Source organism: Thermothelomyces thermophilus, chromosome 7 (genome assembly GCF_000226095.1).
Source record: "Thermothelomyces thermophilus ATCC 42464 chromosome 7, complete sequence".
Classification (NCBI taxonomy): domain Eukaryota; kingdom Fungi; phylum Ascomycota; class Sordariomycetes; order Sordariales; family Chaetomiaceae; genus Thermothelomyces; species Thermothelomyces thermophilus.
In genome coordinates, this window is record NC_016478.1 from 2031950 (window position 1) to 2047069 (window position 15120).

General features: G+C 55.4%; 5 protein-coding genes across 5 annotated transcripts; 2 read left to right on the top strand and 3 right to left on the bottom strand.

The window, feature by feature from the left end:
- Positions 1 to 495: 495 nt before the first annotated feature.
- Positions 496 to 1821, bottom strand: MYCTH_57502 (aldose epimerase-like protein; the record flags this gene model as incomplete). The annotated part of the gene is made up of 2 exons (XM_003666915.1): positions 496 to 890; positions 975 to 1821. 2 exons carry the CDS (start codon positions 1819 to 1821, stop codon positions 496 to 498), a joined length of 1242 nt encoding a protein of 413 aa, XP_003666963.1.
- A 1340-nt stretch (positions 1822 to 3161) lies between these two features.
- MYCTH_2312181 (uncharacterized protein) lies at positions 3162 to 5576 on the bottom strand. The gene is made up of 7 exons (XM_003666916.1): positions 5320 to 5576; positions 5183 to 5267; positions 5107 to 5126; positions 5014 to 5049; positions 4800 to 4961; positions 4426 to 4751; positions 3162 to 4372 (listed from the first exon to the last, which is right to left on the bottom strand). Exons 1-7 carry the CDS (start codon positions 5416 to 5418, stop codon positions 3565 to 3567), a joined length of 1536 nt encoding a protein of 511 aa, XP_003666964.1. The 5' UTR covers positions 5419 to 5576; the 3' UTR covers positions 3162 to 3564.
- Positions 5577 to 6022: 446 nt separating this feature from the next.
- MYCTH_2312184 (uncharacterized protein) lies at positions 6023 to 7906 on the top strand. The gene has a single exon (XM_003666917.1). It carries the CDS (start codon positions 6237 to 6239, stop codon positions 7836 to 7838), a length of 1602 nt encoding a protein of 533 aa, XP_003666965.1. The 5' UTR covers positions 6023 to 6236; the 3' UTR covers positions 7839 to 7906.
- A 1297-nt stretch (positions 7907 to 9203) lies between these two features.
- Positions 9204 to 12523, top strand: MYCTH_2312185 (uncharacterized protein). Its single transcript, XM_003666918.1, has 2 exons — positions 9204 to 9912; positions 10068 to 12523. The coding sequence occupies exons 1-2, from the start codon at positions 9497 to 9499 to the stop codon at positions 12019 to 12021; spliced, it is 2370 nt and encodes a 789-aa protein (XP_003666966.1). The 5' UTR covers positions 9204 to 9496; the 3' UTR covers positions 12022 to 12523.
- Positions 12524 to 13006: 483 nt separating this feature from the next.
- MYCTH_2312186 (uncharacterized protein) lies at positions 13007 to 13896 on the bottom strand. The gene is made up of 2 exons (XM_003666919.1): positions 13627 to 13896; positions 13007 to 13551 (listed from the first exon to the last, which is right to left on the bottom strand). Exons 1-2 carry the CDS (start codon positions 13702 to 13704, stop codon positions 13126 to 13128), a joined length of 504 nt encoding a protein of 167 aa, XP_003666967.1. The 5' UTR covers positions 13705 to 13896; the 3' UTR covers positions 13007 to 13125.
- Between the last annotated feature and the right edge of the window lie 1224 nt (positions 13897 to 15120).

Genomic DNA, 15120 nt, shown 5'->3' on the forward strand with positions numbered 1-15120 from the left:
ACTTCTCTCCTCGTACTATGTAATCCGTACTGTGTGTGTACAGGACATAATGGGTTCGATATCTGGCTTACGGATACTTGCTGGTTTGTGGCCAGCTCCTCTCCTTTAAAGGTGCCTTGGACTTTACTGCCGGCCACCCCTATACATTGACAAGTTTCTGTGCCCTCATTATCTTGACGTTACACACATATCGCGTGGTTCGACGGGACCTCCACCAAGTCCCTACCACTCCAAGAAACATTGTAATCACTCGTGCCAGATCGTGTCGAAAGCAAAGGGCCTCATAACGTCGTATTACCCAGAACAAATACACATTACTTATGTAAGAAGAAGAGAGAAAAAAATAAAAAGAAAAATGCAGTATATGCCCCAGGCCACCGGACCAGGTACTCAAGGGTGTCTGATGAGACCGTTCTTCCGAAAAAGGAGAACGCCAGAGCCCATTGCCTAACCTAACACCGCAACTCCACAGGATGGACGACTTTGGGCTCCGCATCATGCGTCGTCCGTGTCTACTGAGAAGCGGTGGCTAATCTGCAGCACGTACGGATCGCTCCCGGGCCCAAATACCTGCTTCCCCAGCCGGCCCCACTCGGGGTGGTTGATCCCGTCGATGTAGTCCTCCACCTCCAGGACGACGCAGCCATACTGCGGCACAGTCTGGGCTGGTTTGTGGGGGTGGCGCTTGTCGGCGTTGCGCCCATCGACGCCCTGGGTCGACTTGAGCGGGAACGTGCCGTCCTGGCCATTGCAAGAGTACATCTGGAAGGCATCCTGGTCGGAGTAAATGTCGAGCCTGATGCCGGACCAGGCCGAGTACAGGCTGGCGACGTAGGCTCCGTCGGCGCGCCAGTCGTGCGGGCCCGGCCGGTTGACGAGCCAGCAGTTGTCTGAAATGGCGAGTGTTAGTGCGGTGTGCTCGGTGTGCACTAGTAGTGCAAGGGAGGAAAAGGAGGGGAAAGGATAGGGCGTACCGTAGCCAGTGCAGTCGAAGCCGCAGTTGCCGTGGATCTCCGGGTCTTTGAAGCCGTCGCCGATCTGCTTGGGGGCGCTCCAAAAGTCGTTGACAGAGCCCTCGGGGTTGGGCAGGATCTTGCCGGTCGGAATCAGAATGTTGTCGACGTCGATCCTCTGGCCACTGTACGGAAGGTGGAGTGTGTGGTCAAAGATGGTGTCGGTCTCGTCATTGGCAAAGCCGTCCAGGTTCCAGTACGTGTGGCTGCTCAGCATGATGGGCGTCTTCTTGGTCGTGGCGATGGCCACCATCTTGGCGTCCCAGGTCAAGTTGCCCATCGTGTAAGTGATGTACGAGATGACCTCGCCGGGGAAGCCTTCCTTGCCGTCGGGGTCAACAATGGAGAAGGTGATGGACTCGTCGGTGTGCGAGACCACGTCAAAGTCTCGCCAGTCCCACCCTTCCACGCCGCCGTGGAGGGTGTCGAGCCCGTCGGGGTGCTTGCGGGTGGGATTCTCATTGGCCGTGACGCGGTAAGTCTTGCCGTCAATCTCGAAGGTGCTGTTCTTGATCCGGTTCGCATAGCGGCCAGGGACGCCGCCAAGGTGGGGGTGCGATTTATCCTTGGGGTAGTCGCTGGCCTTGTCGAAGCCCATCACGAGGTCACGGGGGATACCATTCTTGTCGTCAATAATGAGGTTGGTAATGGAAGCGCCGTACGGGATGAAGGCGGCCGCGATTCCCTCGCCGTAGATCCAGTATTTTCCATCCTCATCCGGGCTCTCGCCATGCGGGGTGTGTGGAGGAGTAGCCAGCGCCCCCTTCAGAAACAGGGCTGCTCCGTAGAGCGAGAGCAAGAGGCGCATTGTGGTGGTGTCGTCAAGTCGCCAACTGGTCTGATACTGTCAGAGTTCGGCGAGGAAGCAAGGCTGGGGTGGCGGAGGCATGGATGACAGACGGACGAACGAACGGGTATTTAAGATGACAGCTCCCATGCGAGCTCGACCCGGTGGCGGAGGACCTCAGGCGAGAGGGAGGGCCATGTGAGAGGGGCAAGAAGCTTGCAAGTACCACGGAAAGCCGTTTATGGCCCGAGATGAACGTCACCCTGGGCTCCGCACTCTGCCGGGAACGCTGAACCAAGTTCTCGGTGCACTCGGTCAGACGCACAGGGTTGCGCTGCAGGATGCAAATGGGCGATGCTACCGCGCAGTGCACTTTATGTGTATGTACATACAGTATAGTACATGCACAATAGGCGTACGAACACTGCGGACGGGATAATTCAGTTGATTCCTCCGTGTCACGCGAGCGGACTTTTTTTTTACCTTCCAGGCGAGGGAAGATGCAGTGAAACCTGCCCAGAGAGCGGCCCCGTCCTGATGTTGAGATGTGGAACAGCAGACCTGACGGAATCAGCTTCAAACGATGTGGAATGCTTCCAGGAAAAGTGCCCTTCCTTCCTGACTTGGGGATAAGCAGAGCTCTCCGTAATCCGTCGTCAAGGGTAATTCCCCAGAAAGTAGTTGTTCCTCCAGTGCCGATCAATCCTCCCTAAGAGGAAGTTGGGAAAAACAAGCACGTTTGCTCCTGCAGTTCCCTGCCACCCTTTTGCGAGCGAACAGAGTGGTTGGCCAATAGAGAGGCTCACTCCACCCTAAGTTGGTGTCCACCTAAGCTCACGTGTTCCAACTTACCTTCAACGCGAGGTGGATGTCAGTTGCGGCTGTTCTCGACGTGCTTTGGCTGAAATTTGAAAGCGCAGAATCCAGCATGTGCAGTCGCTCTGGCAATCGAAGAATCGGAGTGACCGCTTGCGCAGGACGTATACTTTCAACTACACTTCCTCTGTCCACGCCTGGCCTTAAAACTACACTCCGGGTTCCGAAGTACCTTGTAGGGAAGCGCTAGCAAGCGATTGGTGCGGGTGTGGCATCGCAATGCGGGGTGCTCCACCCGATCCCTGCCCGTTGAACATCTCAGCCAAAGCTTGAACGGACGCCAAGGACTTCCCAACAAAGTAATCTGTATGGAAGACACGACCGCCGGATCATGGGAAACCTGGAGGCAAATCGATGCAAGATCCTATGCCAGTTGGAAAAAAATTTCTCGATCAGAAGTGCACGCAGTGTGCTCCTGCATCCCGAAGAATCGGAAATTATGTTGCACTCGATCTAACCTCGGGATAACACGCTACAGCATGTGCAGTGACGACGCGCAAGCTTGACAGAGCCCAGAGGCAATATACACTCGAATGATAGGCGAACGGGTAGGACCAGATCACAAGGGAAGACTACGAGGTTGCAACGCCACAGGCGAGCCGAAGTGACGTATTCCGTACGAAGGTACGGGGGACTTGGATGTCCACAGTACGCGCTCCAATGGCGGATGCAGACATCTCCGATACAAACAGGATGGCTGGTGTACTAGGTTCGTTTTCAGGTACCGAGAATCAGATATACTGTTGATAAATTCCAATCTTCGGTGCCGCAAACGACGATCCCCTGACATGCCTATCGTTTACATGCAAAAATATTTCGGTACAACATGAGCCCGCACGTATTAGAGATGCATTTCTTGCCCGACTTCCAGCGCCTGCCTGCCCGAGCTCATGCATCGATCAGGTTGGGCTCTTCGGGCGCCGCCGTGTCCCTCGTGTCCTTGGTCGGTGCCTTGGCCTTGCCCTTCCGGTCCGCCGACGACCTGTGGTAAAACTCGTTGAGGATCTTGGCGGGAATGCGGTTGAGCATGTCCTTGCGGTAGATGCGCAGCAGGCTCCAGGCCAGGTCTAGCGACTCGTAAATGGTTCGAGACTCGTACGGACCCTGGCTGATGAAGGTGCGCTCAAACTTGTCGAGGAACTCAAGCGACAGCTTATCTTCGGCCGACAGAGCCTCCTCACCGACAACCGCCTTCATGGCCGCTGCATCACGGCCAATAGCGTACTTGGCATACAGCTGATTCGACACGTCGCCGTGGTCCTTGCGCGTCATGCCCTCGCCGATGGCCGACTTCATGAGACGGGAGAGCGACGGGAGCACGTTGATGGGGGGGTAGATACCACGGTTGTGTAGGCCACGGTCGACAAAAATCTGGCCCTCGGTGATATAGCCTGTCAAGTCGGGAATCGGGTGTGTGATATCGTCGTTGGGCATGGTGAGAATGGGGATCTGAGTAATCGAACCGTTGCGGCCTTCCACACGGCCGGCGCGCTCGTAGATGGTGGACAAGTCCGTGTACATGTAACCGGGGAAACCACGGCGACCGGGAACTTCTTCGCGGGCCGACGACACCTCACGCAGAGCGTCGCAATAGGACGAGAGATCGGTAAGAATGACCAAGACGTGCTTCTCGAGCTGATAGGCATAGTACTCGGCAGTTGTGAGGGCGAGGCGGGGTGTGATGATACGCTCAATCCTATTATTGCCTGGTTAGCCACCACTCCCGGAGCGATGCATACAAGCACGTACGTCGGGTCGTTGGCGAGGTTGAGGAACAGCGTGGTGCGCTCCAGGCTGCCGTTCTCTTCGAAATCGCGCGTGAAGAAGCGGGCGGTCTCAAGGTTAACACCCATGGCGGCGAAGACGATTGAGAAGTTATCCTCGTGACCGTCGTGAACGCCCTTGTTGGTCACACCTTCACGCTGCACCAACCCAGCCTGCCGGCAAATCTGGGCAGCGATTTCGTTGTGCGGCAGACCGGCGGCGGAGAAGATGGGAATCTTCTGACCGCGCGCAATAGAGTTCATGGTGTCAATGGCCGAAATGCCCGTCGAAATCATTTCTTCAGGGTAGACCTGTGCTTCCTTAGCTGTGTCCTCTTAACGCATACCGGGCGCCCTTACTCTCGAATAGGGGTTGATGGGGCTGCCGTTGATGTCCAGGAACTCCTCGGCCAGCACCTTGGGCCCCTTGTCGATCGCACGACCCGAGCCATCGAAGATGCGGCCCAGCATGTCTTCTGAGACACCAAGCTTCAGACTCTCCCCTGTGAATTCGACGCGAGTCTTCCCACAATCAGCCAGTGTTTCCTGCCACATGTTGCCGTTTGCGCCTCACCTTCTTCACGTCGACGCCCGAGGTGCCCTCGAAAACCTGCAATATTGGTTAGCATGTCCCTCGAACGGTGTGTGGAGAAAGGCAGTGGTATACCTGAACGACGGCCCTGCTTCCTAAGTAACACGTTAGCGGTTGCAAAGAGTGTCCTTCCACCATCAATTGTACCTACCTCGAGTCTCCAAGACCTGGCCGGACCGCTGGGTTCCGTCGGGAAGGGTGAGGGTCACAATTTCATTGTAGCTCGGATTTTTAACCTAGGGAGGTAATCAGTGAATTACTCGAAACATAGTTCTGAGGAAGACTGACGTTATCGAGAATAACCAGAGGACCATTGACACCGCCAACGGTGTTGTAGCGGATTCTCGGAACCACCCGGTACGATGATGATTCCCGCGGGTCGCCCATCGTGTCGAGCAAGTCTTTGTCGTTTCGGAAAAGAAATAGGGAAGATTTTATCTATAAGGCACACCAGGTGCCGAACTCGAAGGCGATGGGGGGGCGAGAGCGGGATTGCGGATTGCGAAGCGGTCGTCGGCGTTGAGTGATGGAGAGCTGCAACCGCAAGCTCCAACTTGACGACCACCAAGGCCTTGGCAAAGTCCCCTCCCTGTCAATGCCCCGCAACTCCCGCTACGACACAGCCACATCTCTCAAACCAACAGCAGAGGCACAAGATGCGGCGTGGGCAGCTACAACAAGGGACGCGCTTGCAAACTCCACAACATCATGCGGAAGCCGCCTCAACTGCCGACGTCGAGGGTTCTTTTGCGCAAATGGGCTTGCTATTTGGCTATAGCTTTCCAACGAGCCGATAGACAACCTAAGTGACTAGGTACCTAAGGTAACTGCATACAATACGAAGTACCTTTGTAATCTGCCTACACGCACTGTACTTCGTACCCAAGTACCTTACTGTGGTAGTGTAGTTCATCTCGTGGGCCCATGAGGCGCTAACTGACCTACCATAGTAACCCCACAGTCTGTAACGTTATCCTGGAATTGTGGCTGTCGGGCCCGGTCAGATGTTTGCCGCATGCCGGAGGCGCGCATGGGGACATTGATCGCGAATCTACGCGCATCTCTGACATCGCATCACTGACACTGGGCTCCGATCGCCCTCTCGCGCACCACGGCGGCCTATCAAATGCCAAAAGACCATCGGCTCTGAGTATTGACTCTGCAGTTGGCTGTTTGGGAAGCGATTACGAACACCCACGGTCAACATGTCGTCCATCTACAACCTCGAACCGCAACCGACCGCATCGGCTATCATTCACACGACACAGGGCGAGCTCGCAATCGAGCTGTTTGCGAAACAGACGCCGCTGACGTGTCGCAACTTCTTGCAGCACAGTCTAGACGGATACTACGACAATACCATATTCCATCGCCTCGTTCCGGGGTTTATTCTCCAAGGCGGCGATCCAACCGGCACAGGACATGGAGGAGAGTCCATTTACGATGGCGGCGCGTTCGGCGGCGATTTGGACCCGTGGCCGATGGACCAGCGCAGAGGACAAAACGCGGGTCCAACGGGTGTCAATTTCAAAGATGAATTCCACTCGCGCCTGAAGTTCAATCGTCGAGGACTCCTCGGCATGGCAAACGAGGGTGTCCCTGACAGTAACGGGAGTCAATTCTTTTTCACGTTAGGCAAGGCGGAGGAGTTGAACAACAAGAATACTGTGTTTGGCCGAGTCGCTGGCGATACGATCTACAACCTGGCCAAGATGGGCGAGGCCGAGGTCGCAGAGGGCACAGAGCGGCCCTTGTACCCAGTTAAGATCACCCACATCGAGATTCTCGTTAATCCTTTTCATGATATGAAGAAACGGGAGAGGAAAGTCCGGCAGGAGATACCGCAACAATTTCCCTTGGAGAAGAAGCAAAAGAAGAGGAAAGGAGGCAAGCAACTCTTGAGCTTTGGCGACGAAGAAGGCGATGTCGAAGATCTTCCAGTCCTCAAAAAGCCCAAATTCGATACGAGGATTGTGATGGATGTGGATGAGGAAACCAACCAGGTAGCCATACCGGTTAGAGCCTCCGTTAAGAAAGAGAAGAAGGCACCCGACAAGGAGGTGCAGACCTCAGACAGCCGCTCAGAGTCGCCGCAGAGAAGCTCAGGTGTCCCAGAGCCGGTTCCGGTCAAGAAGCCATCGCCATCTAAAATCGACGACAACAAATTGTCGAGTCCCGAACCGGAAGAGCCCCCGAAGGAGTCGCTTCTGGAACGGACGAATGAGGAGATTGCAGCTGTCAAGGCATCAATGAAGCGCACAATTCACGTTGAACCGGTCAAGGAGAAAATGAAGTCAGCCCTAGAGTTGATGGTCCCAGAGACAGCAACACGCGGGAGGAAACGGCGGCCCGGGGCTAGCAATCACAGCAGCAAGGAGGAACAAGAAGCTTTGGAATTTCTAAAAGCATTTCAAGAAAAGCTTAGACAGGCGCCCCCCGAGAGAAAGACGTCCCAGCCCACCGGAACAGAAGCCGAGGGCCGAGACGACCAGGATGAGGAAGGCGAAGTTTGCGATCTGCACTTCATCGCCAATTGCCAAAGCTGCAAGGCCTGGGATAAAGAGCAGCGGGAGGAGAGTGACGATGAAGGCTGGATGTCTCACACCCTGAGCTTTGCGGCCGACAAGCTGGGCAAGGACCTCAGTTACCGAAAGAAGGCCGAGGAGGAGTTGGTCGTCATCGATCCGCTTGAGAAAGCTAGGACACTGAAGGAGGAGAAAAGGGCAACGAGGCACCCGCACGGCGGCCTATCTTCTCGGGGTTCGGAATGGCACCGCGATCGCGATAGAGAGAGGAGAGGCCGTTAAGCAGGTAGCCGACGCGTACTTGCAGAGCTAGTTGAAAGAATACATAGACCAAAGTTTGGGGCCAAGCCACCAAGTTGTGGTACATTAAAGAGTCTGTCTCAGGACGCTGTCTCGTAATCGCTGTTGGCAGCTGCGTATCTGGATACCTCTGGTCCCGCCTCGTATGTGCACTGCTAGCGCAAAGTTCTGATCCGTACTTGTAAATAACTGGGCGAAGCTAAAGGGTAGCATTACGCGGAGCATTTCTCCGGAAATCGAGAAAGCCGCGGCCATATGCCACATGTGCCTTCATCACCCTCGTAGATTCTCTGTGTTGGCAAACAGAGAGACGCATAACTTTAACGGCAAACTAGAAGGTTCCCTCGTGTTACAGATCCCTTGTCGGTCAAAGTGCACTGTGTACTGTGTACAGTACAGAGCGTTGGGTACAGTACGGAATCCGTACATACATACAGCAGTGGAAGCCTCGGTGGGGCATTCATCCTCGATCTTCGCCTACTATACCTGCCTGCTAAAGAGGTCCACCTCAAGCGATGCAAAGAGAACCAAGATTCTCAGGCATGTCTCAAGGTGTCTTGAGAGACGTAGTCAAGAATATTGAAAATCGAACTCACCCATCATGAGGTTGAGACCGCATTCCCGTCAGCTCGACGTGGAAGGCAACCGCGCTCGCAGTCTGTCGAGAATACCCCGCATCGTGGGTCTTCTATCACTACGGAAGGTGATTGGCTCCCCAAGCGAAAAATTCGGTGGCATGATCGCATCAAACGGAAGCCCACCCGAGTGATGCTACACTATGCCCAGAATCGCCAACGTCAACATCATTCAGTCTTTCAGCCATTTTATCCTCCAAGTCTTCCGCACCTTTGCACAATCGACCAGGCGCGCCTCCGATCAAGCCCTGTGGACGAGGCAAACATCGCGCCTCTTTTTGCAGTAGACATTTTCTTTTTGAAGGGCGAATCTGAAGCCTGCGTCCATCGACCAACCGGGTACCAGCCGCCGCAAGACACGGGCCCCAAAGACTCCAACGTGCATTGTTCAGATCGTTTCGAGACTCCAGCGCTCGCTAGTTTCGGTGAACGATCGCATTTGCGAGACAACCAGCTCGCTCTTTGAGGGGTTGAGCAACGGCAGTCAAATAGCGATTCCTTTACGACGCGGGATCGCCGTCACCCTTTCACACGAGCAACCTGGTTCGACTTGTCGCACCATTACGGACGGTTCGAGGCACGGTCTGGTGCCTTGTTGTCGCCAGCATCGCCTCCTAGATTCTAATTCACAGCGGAATATATATAGCTTGGGTAGGTCCCGCCCTAAGCTGTCCCGGATAACTATACGGCAACAGTCCACCCTCCCGCTGGTACAGAGTGCGACTTTAAGGGCACACGGTCGCACTCGGCGTCAAAGAAGTCTTGGGGATTCAGGACCAGGACCGAGCCTTGACGCTGCGCCGTTTCACCGAGCGTACACCGATCAATAGGCGCGCGATAGGAATCAACTGGGACCGTCGACCCAGAAGAGCCCATTCCCACACCGCCGGTCGTTGCTGACATCCTGGGACGTCGTCGAGTCGCTCCCAGCAGGTCAAGCATACGCTTTCCTGTGTTATGTCGTCGCCCAATCCCAGGAAACGACCTGCTACAGGTGCGCCTCCCATGGCTCCGCTGCCCCAGATGCCCCAGTCGTACTCGCCCGTGCAGACGGACCCCATGTTTAGGTGGAATGGCGTCGATACGAACGGCTTTGTCGACGCCGGAACCCCCGGAATGAACTCCTTCTCGATGTTACCGACTTCGACCCCTTATGGACAGGCAATCTCGGCGCCCTCGAACGTACTCGCCAGACGGCAAAACAGCAGGGCCCTGGTCCCAACCACTCCAAGGGCCCCTTTCGACCGCGGCGCTGACGGCTGGAACGGATTCGGTGACGATTCCTCCTATCTTCAAGCAGCCAACTCGAGCGTGGACGAACACGACAACATTGAACGGCTTGAGGAGCTGGCTCAAAGAGCGAAGAGGGAGGCACAGGCTAAGAGGAAGCAGATCCCCCCCTTCGTTCAGAAACTCAGCAGGTATGCCAATCTCCTCTTTTTTAACAACCAACAACCGTTCCCCCCATCTTCCTCTCCTCCCCTCCCCCCCCCCCCCCCCGGGGCCCGGCGGGCGGGCGGGGGCACCGGACTTCCACACCTCTATGTCTTTCAAGCAGTGCGCTGACGTTATGCAGCTTTTTGGACGAATCAAGAAACACTGACTTGATCCGCTGGTCTGACAAGGGGGATTCATTTATTGTTCTCGATGAGGATGAATTTGCCAAGACATTGATCCCCGAACTGTTCAAACACAATAACTATGCCTCGTTCGTGCGCCAGCTGAACATGTATGGCTTCCATAAGCGGGTGGGGCTCTCCGACAACTCCATGAAGGCCAGTGAAAGAAAGAACAAGAGCCCAAGCGAATACTACAACCCTTACTTTCGCCGCGGACATCCCAACCTGCTGTGGCTGATCAACAAACCTAAAAGTGGGAACAGCAAGAAGAAGGGGAAAAAGGATGAAGTCGACGTCGAGAGTGAGGAAGAAGGGGTGGAGGAAACGTACAGCTCCCAAAACCTCACGGCTCCCCAGGCTGCCAGAGGGGCTGTTTCCCACGAAATCGGCCCTCTGCAGAAGAAGGACCTATTGCAGGTCAAGACCCAGATTGAGAGGATTCAGCAGCAGCAGGTTGCTATTTCCAACATGCTCACCAAGATGCGCCAGGACCAGAACCAGCTTTACCAGCAAGCCCTCCTCTTCCAGAGCATGCACGAGCGTCATGAGAACTCGATCAACGCCATACTCAACTTCCTGGCCAACGTGTTTAGGAAGTCGTTGGAAGAACAGGGCGGAACGCAGGCGGTTCAGGACCTCCTGGCAAGCATCATACCAAATACCCAGGGGCACGGCCAAAGCCAAATCTCGCCGGGCAGTGGAGTTGTCGATCTTGGTGGGTTCGTCAACCAGCGGCCCCAGAACGTTAACACGGTGGGCACCCCCAAGAGACAGCAACGTCTCCTGCCTCCAATCCCACTCCATCAGGCGAACAAAGCTGGCAGTGTATCGACGACCGGCGCCACCCCGCCGGCGCCACAAGCGCCACACCAAGCACCCCAGATGGGAACAGTCACCGAACTCTTCGACACGTCTCCTTCGGACACAGCTTCTCAGTCTTACATCAAGAATGAGCTCCGGAGCAATCCTCAGGAGGGCATGATGAAGATCATTCAAGATACCAACGCCGTCAACAACACCTCTGGATTCGACCTGCCGGACGTGGCCGCCAAAACCCCGGCAAGCATGAGCGACGACCAGCGGGCGCAAATGCTCAACATCATGGCGGGGAACAGCACCGTCTCTGCCACAACGACCAGCGGCATCCCGGCCGTGACTCCAACCGCGCCCGCAACCACACCCGCGACCGTGACCGTGACCGCGACCGCGCCCGCGCCCGCACCCGCACCCGCACCCGCACCCGCACCCGCACCCGCACCCACGCCTGCACCGGCCGCCCCATCAAGCAGCGCGCCCGCCCCATCTGCTGGCCTAGCTCTGTCCCCAAGCCTGTCTTCCATCCAGATGCCGTCGCTCCAGGAAATCCAGAGCACCCAAGCCGAGCTCGAAGCTCTGCAGCGCCTCCAGGCGGAGCAGGCCGACCAGATCGATGCCCTTACAAATCTGCTCGGCCCGCTCAGCCCATCGGGCCGCATCCCGGGCCTCGATGACGAGGGGAATCCCAACGCGAACTACTTTGACAGTGTTGACTACGACCAGTTCCTGCACAACAGCGCGTTCTCCGACCCCAACTTCGAGGCGGGCGGACTGGACGGCGTAGGCTTGGCCGGCGGCGCCGCAGACGGCGCGGATTTCAATTTCAGTCTGGATGGGAGTAACAGCGCTGCCGCGGGCACGGGAGACTATGCGCCCGGAGCCGCTGGCGGCAGCACCACCGGCAACGGTACTCAGGTCACTAGGGAGAAGGCGGGCGGTAGTGGTGGTGCTGGCGGTGCTGGTGTTGGTAGCAATGGGCGGCCGTTCGAGACGAACTCGATGAAAGATACTCCCAGCCCAGCAGGCACCGAGGAAATTGCTAGGGCGGAGTTTGAGAGCCCCGAGCGGGGCACCAAGCGCCGGAGGAAAGGCTAGGTGCCCCTCCAATGTCCCTGGAACGACGCTTGGCAACTGTTTCAGTGAGCTACTCGAACCCCATGGCTGGTGATTGGCCGAGAGAGAGAGATGGTGATGGGTAGGATTGAGTTCCTCTTGTCCTCCCATGCCGTCTCGTGGCTGATCATCTGGTCTCCTGGTTACGACGGGTTGACGATTTTCAAGGGATGGAGTCGTTTGGACGAAGGATTGGCGAGGCTTACTTCTTGGTGCACAAATAGGTTTAGATATCCCCGTTCCTGTGTTGGCTGGGCGTTTGTCCTCTTCGTTTGCTTACTTAGGCTTGTGGCTGGATCTGCCAAGTTTGGGGCCGGAAGTGTGTCCGGTGAGGTTACTCTGGTGCTAGCTAGCTATTGGCGTGTTCTTCTCGTAGGTTTAGAGGAGGTTTCTAGTTCTTGTGTTCTTAAGATAGGAGAAGAGCTGAAAGAGTCATGACCTGATGACAAATTTGGTAATAAAGGAGAGGATGTAGAAAACAGCTTGTGTGTGCGCGTGTCTCATCTATTCGTTCATTTCTAGCGGTGACGGTCTGGTTTTGTTACTACTACCTACTTGGCTCGAACATGTTGTGACTGCTCGGCCCTCGGCCGTGCCACACACAATGCTCGTATCAGCGATATATGTTTTCCACGGTCCCCAACGTTGAACGCTCATGGGGCCCTTAGTAGGGGCTACTTTTCTGTCCTCGCCGCCCCTTCCATCCATCCTCCATGTCGATGCAAGTTCGTTACTGCCGAGAACCCAGTAGCGCTTGGCGCGGGCAGGTTTCCCAGCCGCTTGGCGATATGTAGCTTCTCCGGCTTCGGCGGGTTTGTGAGAATGGGCGGTTATGTGCTGATCATCCATCCACACCTTTGCTACCTGGGCGAAGACAGCGCAATGTCAACGCAACACCCGCTCCTGTTCTATCCGCGTCGGGCGGCTCTCATCCTCGCTGTCCTGCGCCGAACCACATCAGCGCTGCGCCGAGAGCGTCATCGCTCGGCTGTTCATTTCCCTCTCTCTTTTTTTCCCCCCTCCTCTTGATCTCTTGCGTGCGTTCGGATTCTTCCTGTGTGTGTAGCATTACCTCCCTTGCCCCCTTCATTTCGCCAACGGATTGGCGTGTATCGTCACCTTCTCAATCCGGATCGGTTCCACCGGCCGGTTCTTCTTGTCCACCTCGACGGCCTCGATCTTGGCCAGCGTGGCGAGGCTCTCGTCCCCGAGCAGCTTTCCGAACACGGTGTTGAGCCCGTCGAGATGCGGCGCGGGCGCGAAGGTGATGAAGAACTGGCTGCCGTTGGTGTTGGGGCCCTTGTTGGCCATGCTGACGATCCCGCGCTCGTGGTGCCGCAGCCCCGGTCGGATCTCGTCCTCGAAGGTGGCGCCGTAGATGGAGCGCCCGCCCTTGGGGTTGTCGGGTGGGTTGGGATGGGCTGGTGCGCCGGTCTGGACCATGAAGGAGGGGATCAACCGGTGGAAGGGAGAGCCGTCGTAGTAGGAGGACGCACAGAGGGCGAGGAAGTTCTGGAGACGGACAAAGGCAATGCGGTCAGCTTGTCACTTTTTTTTTGGAATGGGTGTGGTGGGCAAAGACCTTACTTCCGCGGTTTTGGGAACGCTCTCGCAGAACACCTCGATTTTGAGGTTCCCGTGGGTGGTGTGCAGTGTTACCGACATGATGGGCAGTCGTGCTGAGGTGGTTCTATTCTCGGCGATGAACAGTTTACGGTGGCTGCAAGCACCAAGCTTTCGCTTGTTGAGGTTAGTACATAGTACACTACCAAGGAGATCGAAGCCGCAGCGACACGGCCCGAAACTTGGCGTTTCTCGAGTTGCAGTGCATACAAACACTGACCACTTGGGTCCCGGGCCTGTGCACGCTTTCTCGGTTTCTCGCTTTCTCAGTGCTACACTACACTACTAGACGGATTACTATATACATCCTCTGGAGAGAGCGTTACTGCCTAATGCAGTAGGTGATGCGAGGATTGCAAGTGCGTTTCCTGATTCTTTAATGTCACTTAGGTTGTTGAGAGACAATAAGCTCTAGCGTGTGCCCAAGGCTTCAAACTACGCACCTCAAATGTCTACCAGCCGAAGGTGATGTGTACATACCCGAGCTTCGTTGACTGATCTCAAAAGTCGTGTGACTATTACAGTAATGCTTAGACCATCAAGTGAACGTATAGGTCTACATCCAAATCTACTAAGGTAGGTAAGGCACACTACATATGCATGCATTCCCATGTCACCTAGCACACACTCAAGGGCACTAAGTGCCAACATAGGTATCAAATGTTGCTTGACTGACGATTTGATGGTAGTTATATTATACAACTTATTCTTCAAAAAAAAGTGCACCCTATTTCTCCTGGCATAAGCTCGTTCCCACATGCTTTTTCTCCCGGAGCTCAGCTGGCAAAGATTGCTGTGGGCTGTGGGGTCGGTACAGTCCATACATCCTATAACTATACGGTCCGTACAATTGGCGGGGTAGTTGTTTGTACGGATTACTGAATGAACCTTGGGATGTTCCTGGCCTTCGCAAGCCCACCTACGGATTACAAGGACACCTGCAGCTATGCGGACGGATGGAGAAGAGCACGGACGTTAAAAATACTTTCCGTGTAGGTACTGTACAGTACATAACATACGTACGCCTCGGACATGCATGCACTGCACAATCCTGCACACAACATTGCCAGGAGAGTTATTTCCTACACCGACCGCGTAGTCAGCCACGCTTGTCTGCTGACCGCTCTATAATGATTCAAGTTTGGTTTATCCCTTTATTCAAATCTGACTCTCGTGATCTCGGGTGGAATAACAGGGTACCTAGCGCACAAGTATAGCTACCTTGCAGGGCCCTGGTAGGGCTGACCAAAAGAGCCAGGTTATTTGTAGTGCACGGAAGACAATGGAAGGTACGGGGTCCCTCGGTGGTGCACCTGCGTACTGTGTAAGTTGCTTGTCTCCGGGGTAAAGCTCTGTTATGCCCGTGCAGCCTGCAACTCGGAAGGGACTGAGGAATAGGTAGCTAGTTTGTCGACTTATTTCTCCATCAATGCATCAATGGAATGACTGTTCTGTTGG

Coding starts and splice junctions, on each gene's coding strand:
- MYCTH_2312186 (XM_003666919.1), bottom strand. CDS start 13,704: ATGTCGGTAACACTGCACACCACCCACGGGAACCTCAAAATCGAGGTG. Junction 13,552..13,626: donor GCGTTCCCAAAACCGCGGAA/GTAAGGTCTTTG, acceptor GTCCGTCTCCAG/AACTTCCTCGCCCTCTGTGC.
- MYCTH_2312185 (XM_003666918.1), top strand. CDS start 9,497: ATGGCTCCGCTGCCCCAGATGCCCCAGTCGTACTCGCCCGTGCAGACG. Junction 9,913..10,067: donor TTCGTTCAGAAACTCAGCAG/GTATGCCAATCT, acceptor GACGTTATGCAG/CTTTTTGGACGAATCAAGAA.
- MYCTH_2312184 (XM_003666917.1), top strand. CDS start 6,237: ATGTCGTCCATCTACAACCTCGAACCGCAACCGACCGCATCGGCTATC.
- MYCTH_2312181 (XM_003666916.1), bottom strand. CDS start 5,418: ATGGGCGACCCGCGGGAATCATCATCGTACCGGGTGGTTCCGAGAATC. Junction 5,050..5,106: donor GAAGCAGGGCCGTCGTTCAG/GTATACCACTGC, acceptor CCAATATTGCAG/GTTTTCGAGGGCACCTCGGG. Junction 4,373..4,425: donor AACCTCGCCAACGACCCGAC/GTACGTGCTTGT, acceptor AGGCAATAATAG/GATTGAGCGTATCATCACAC.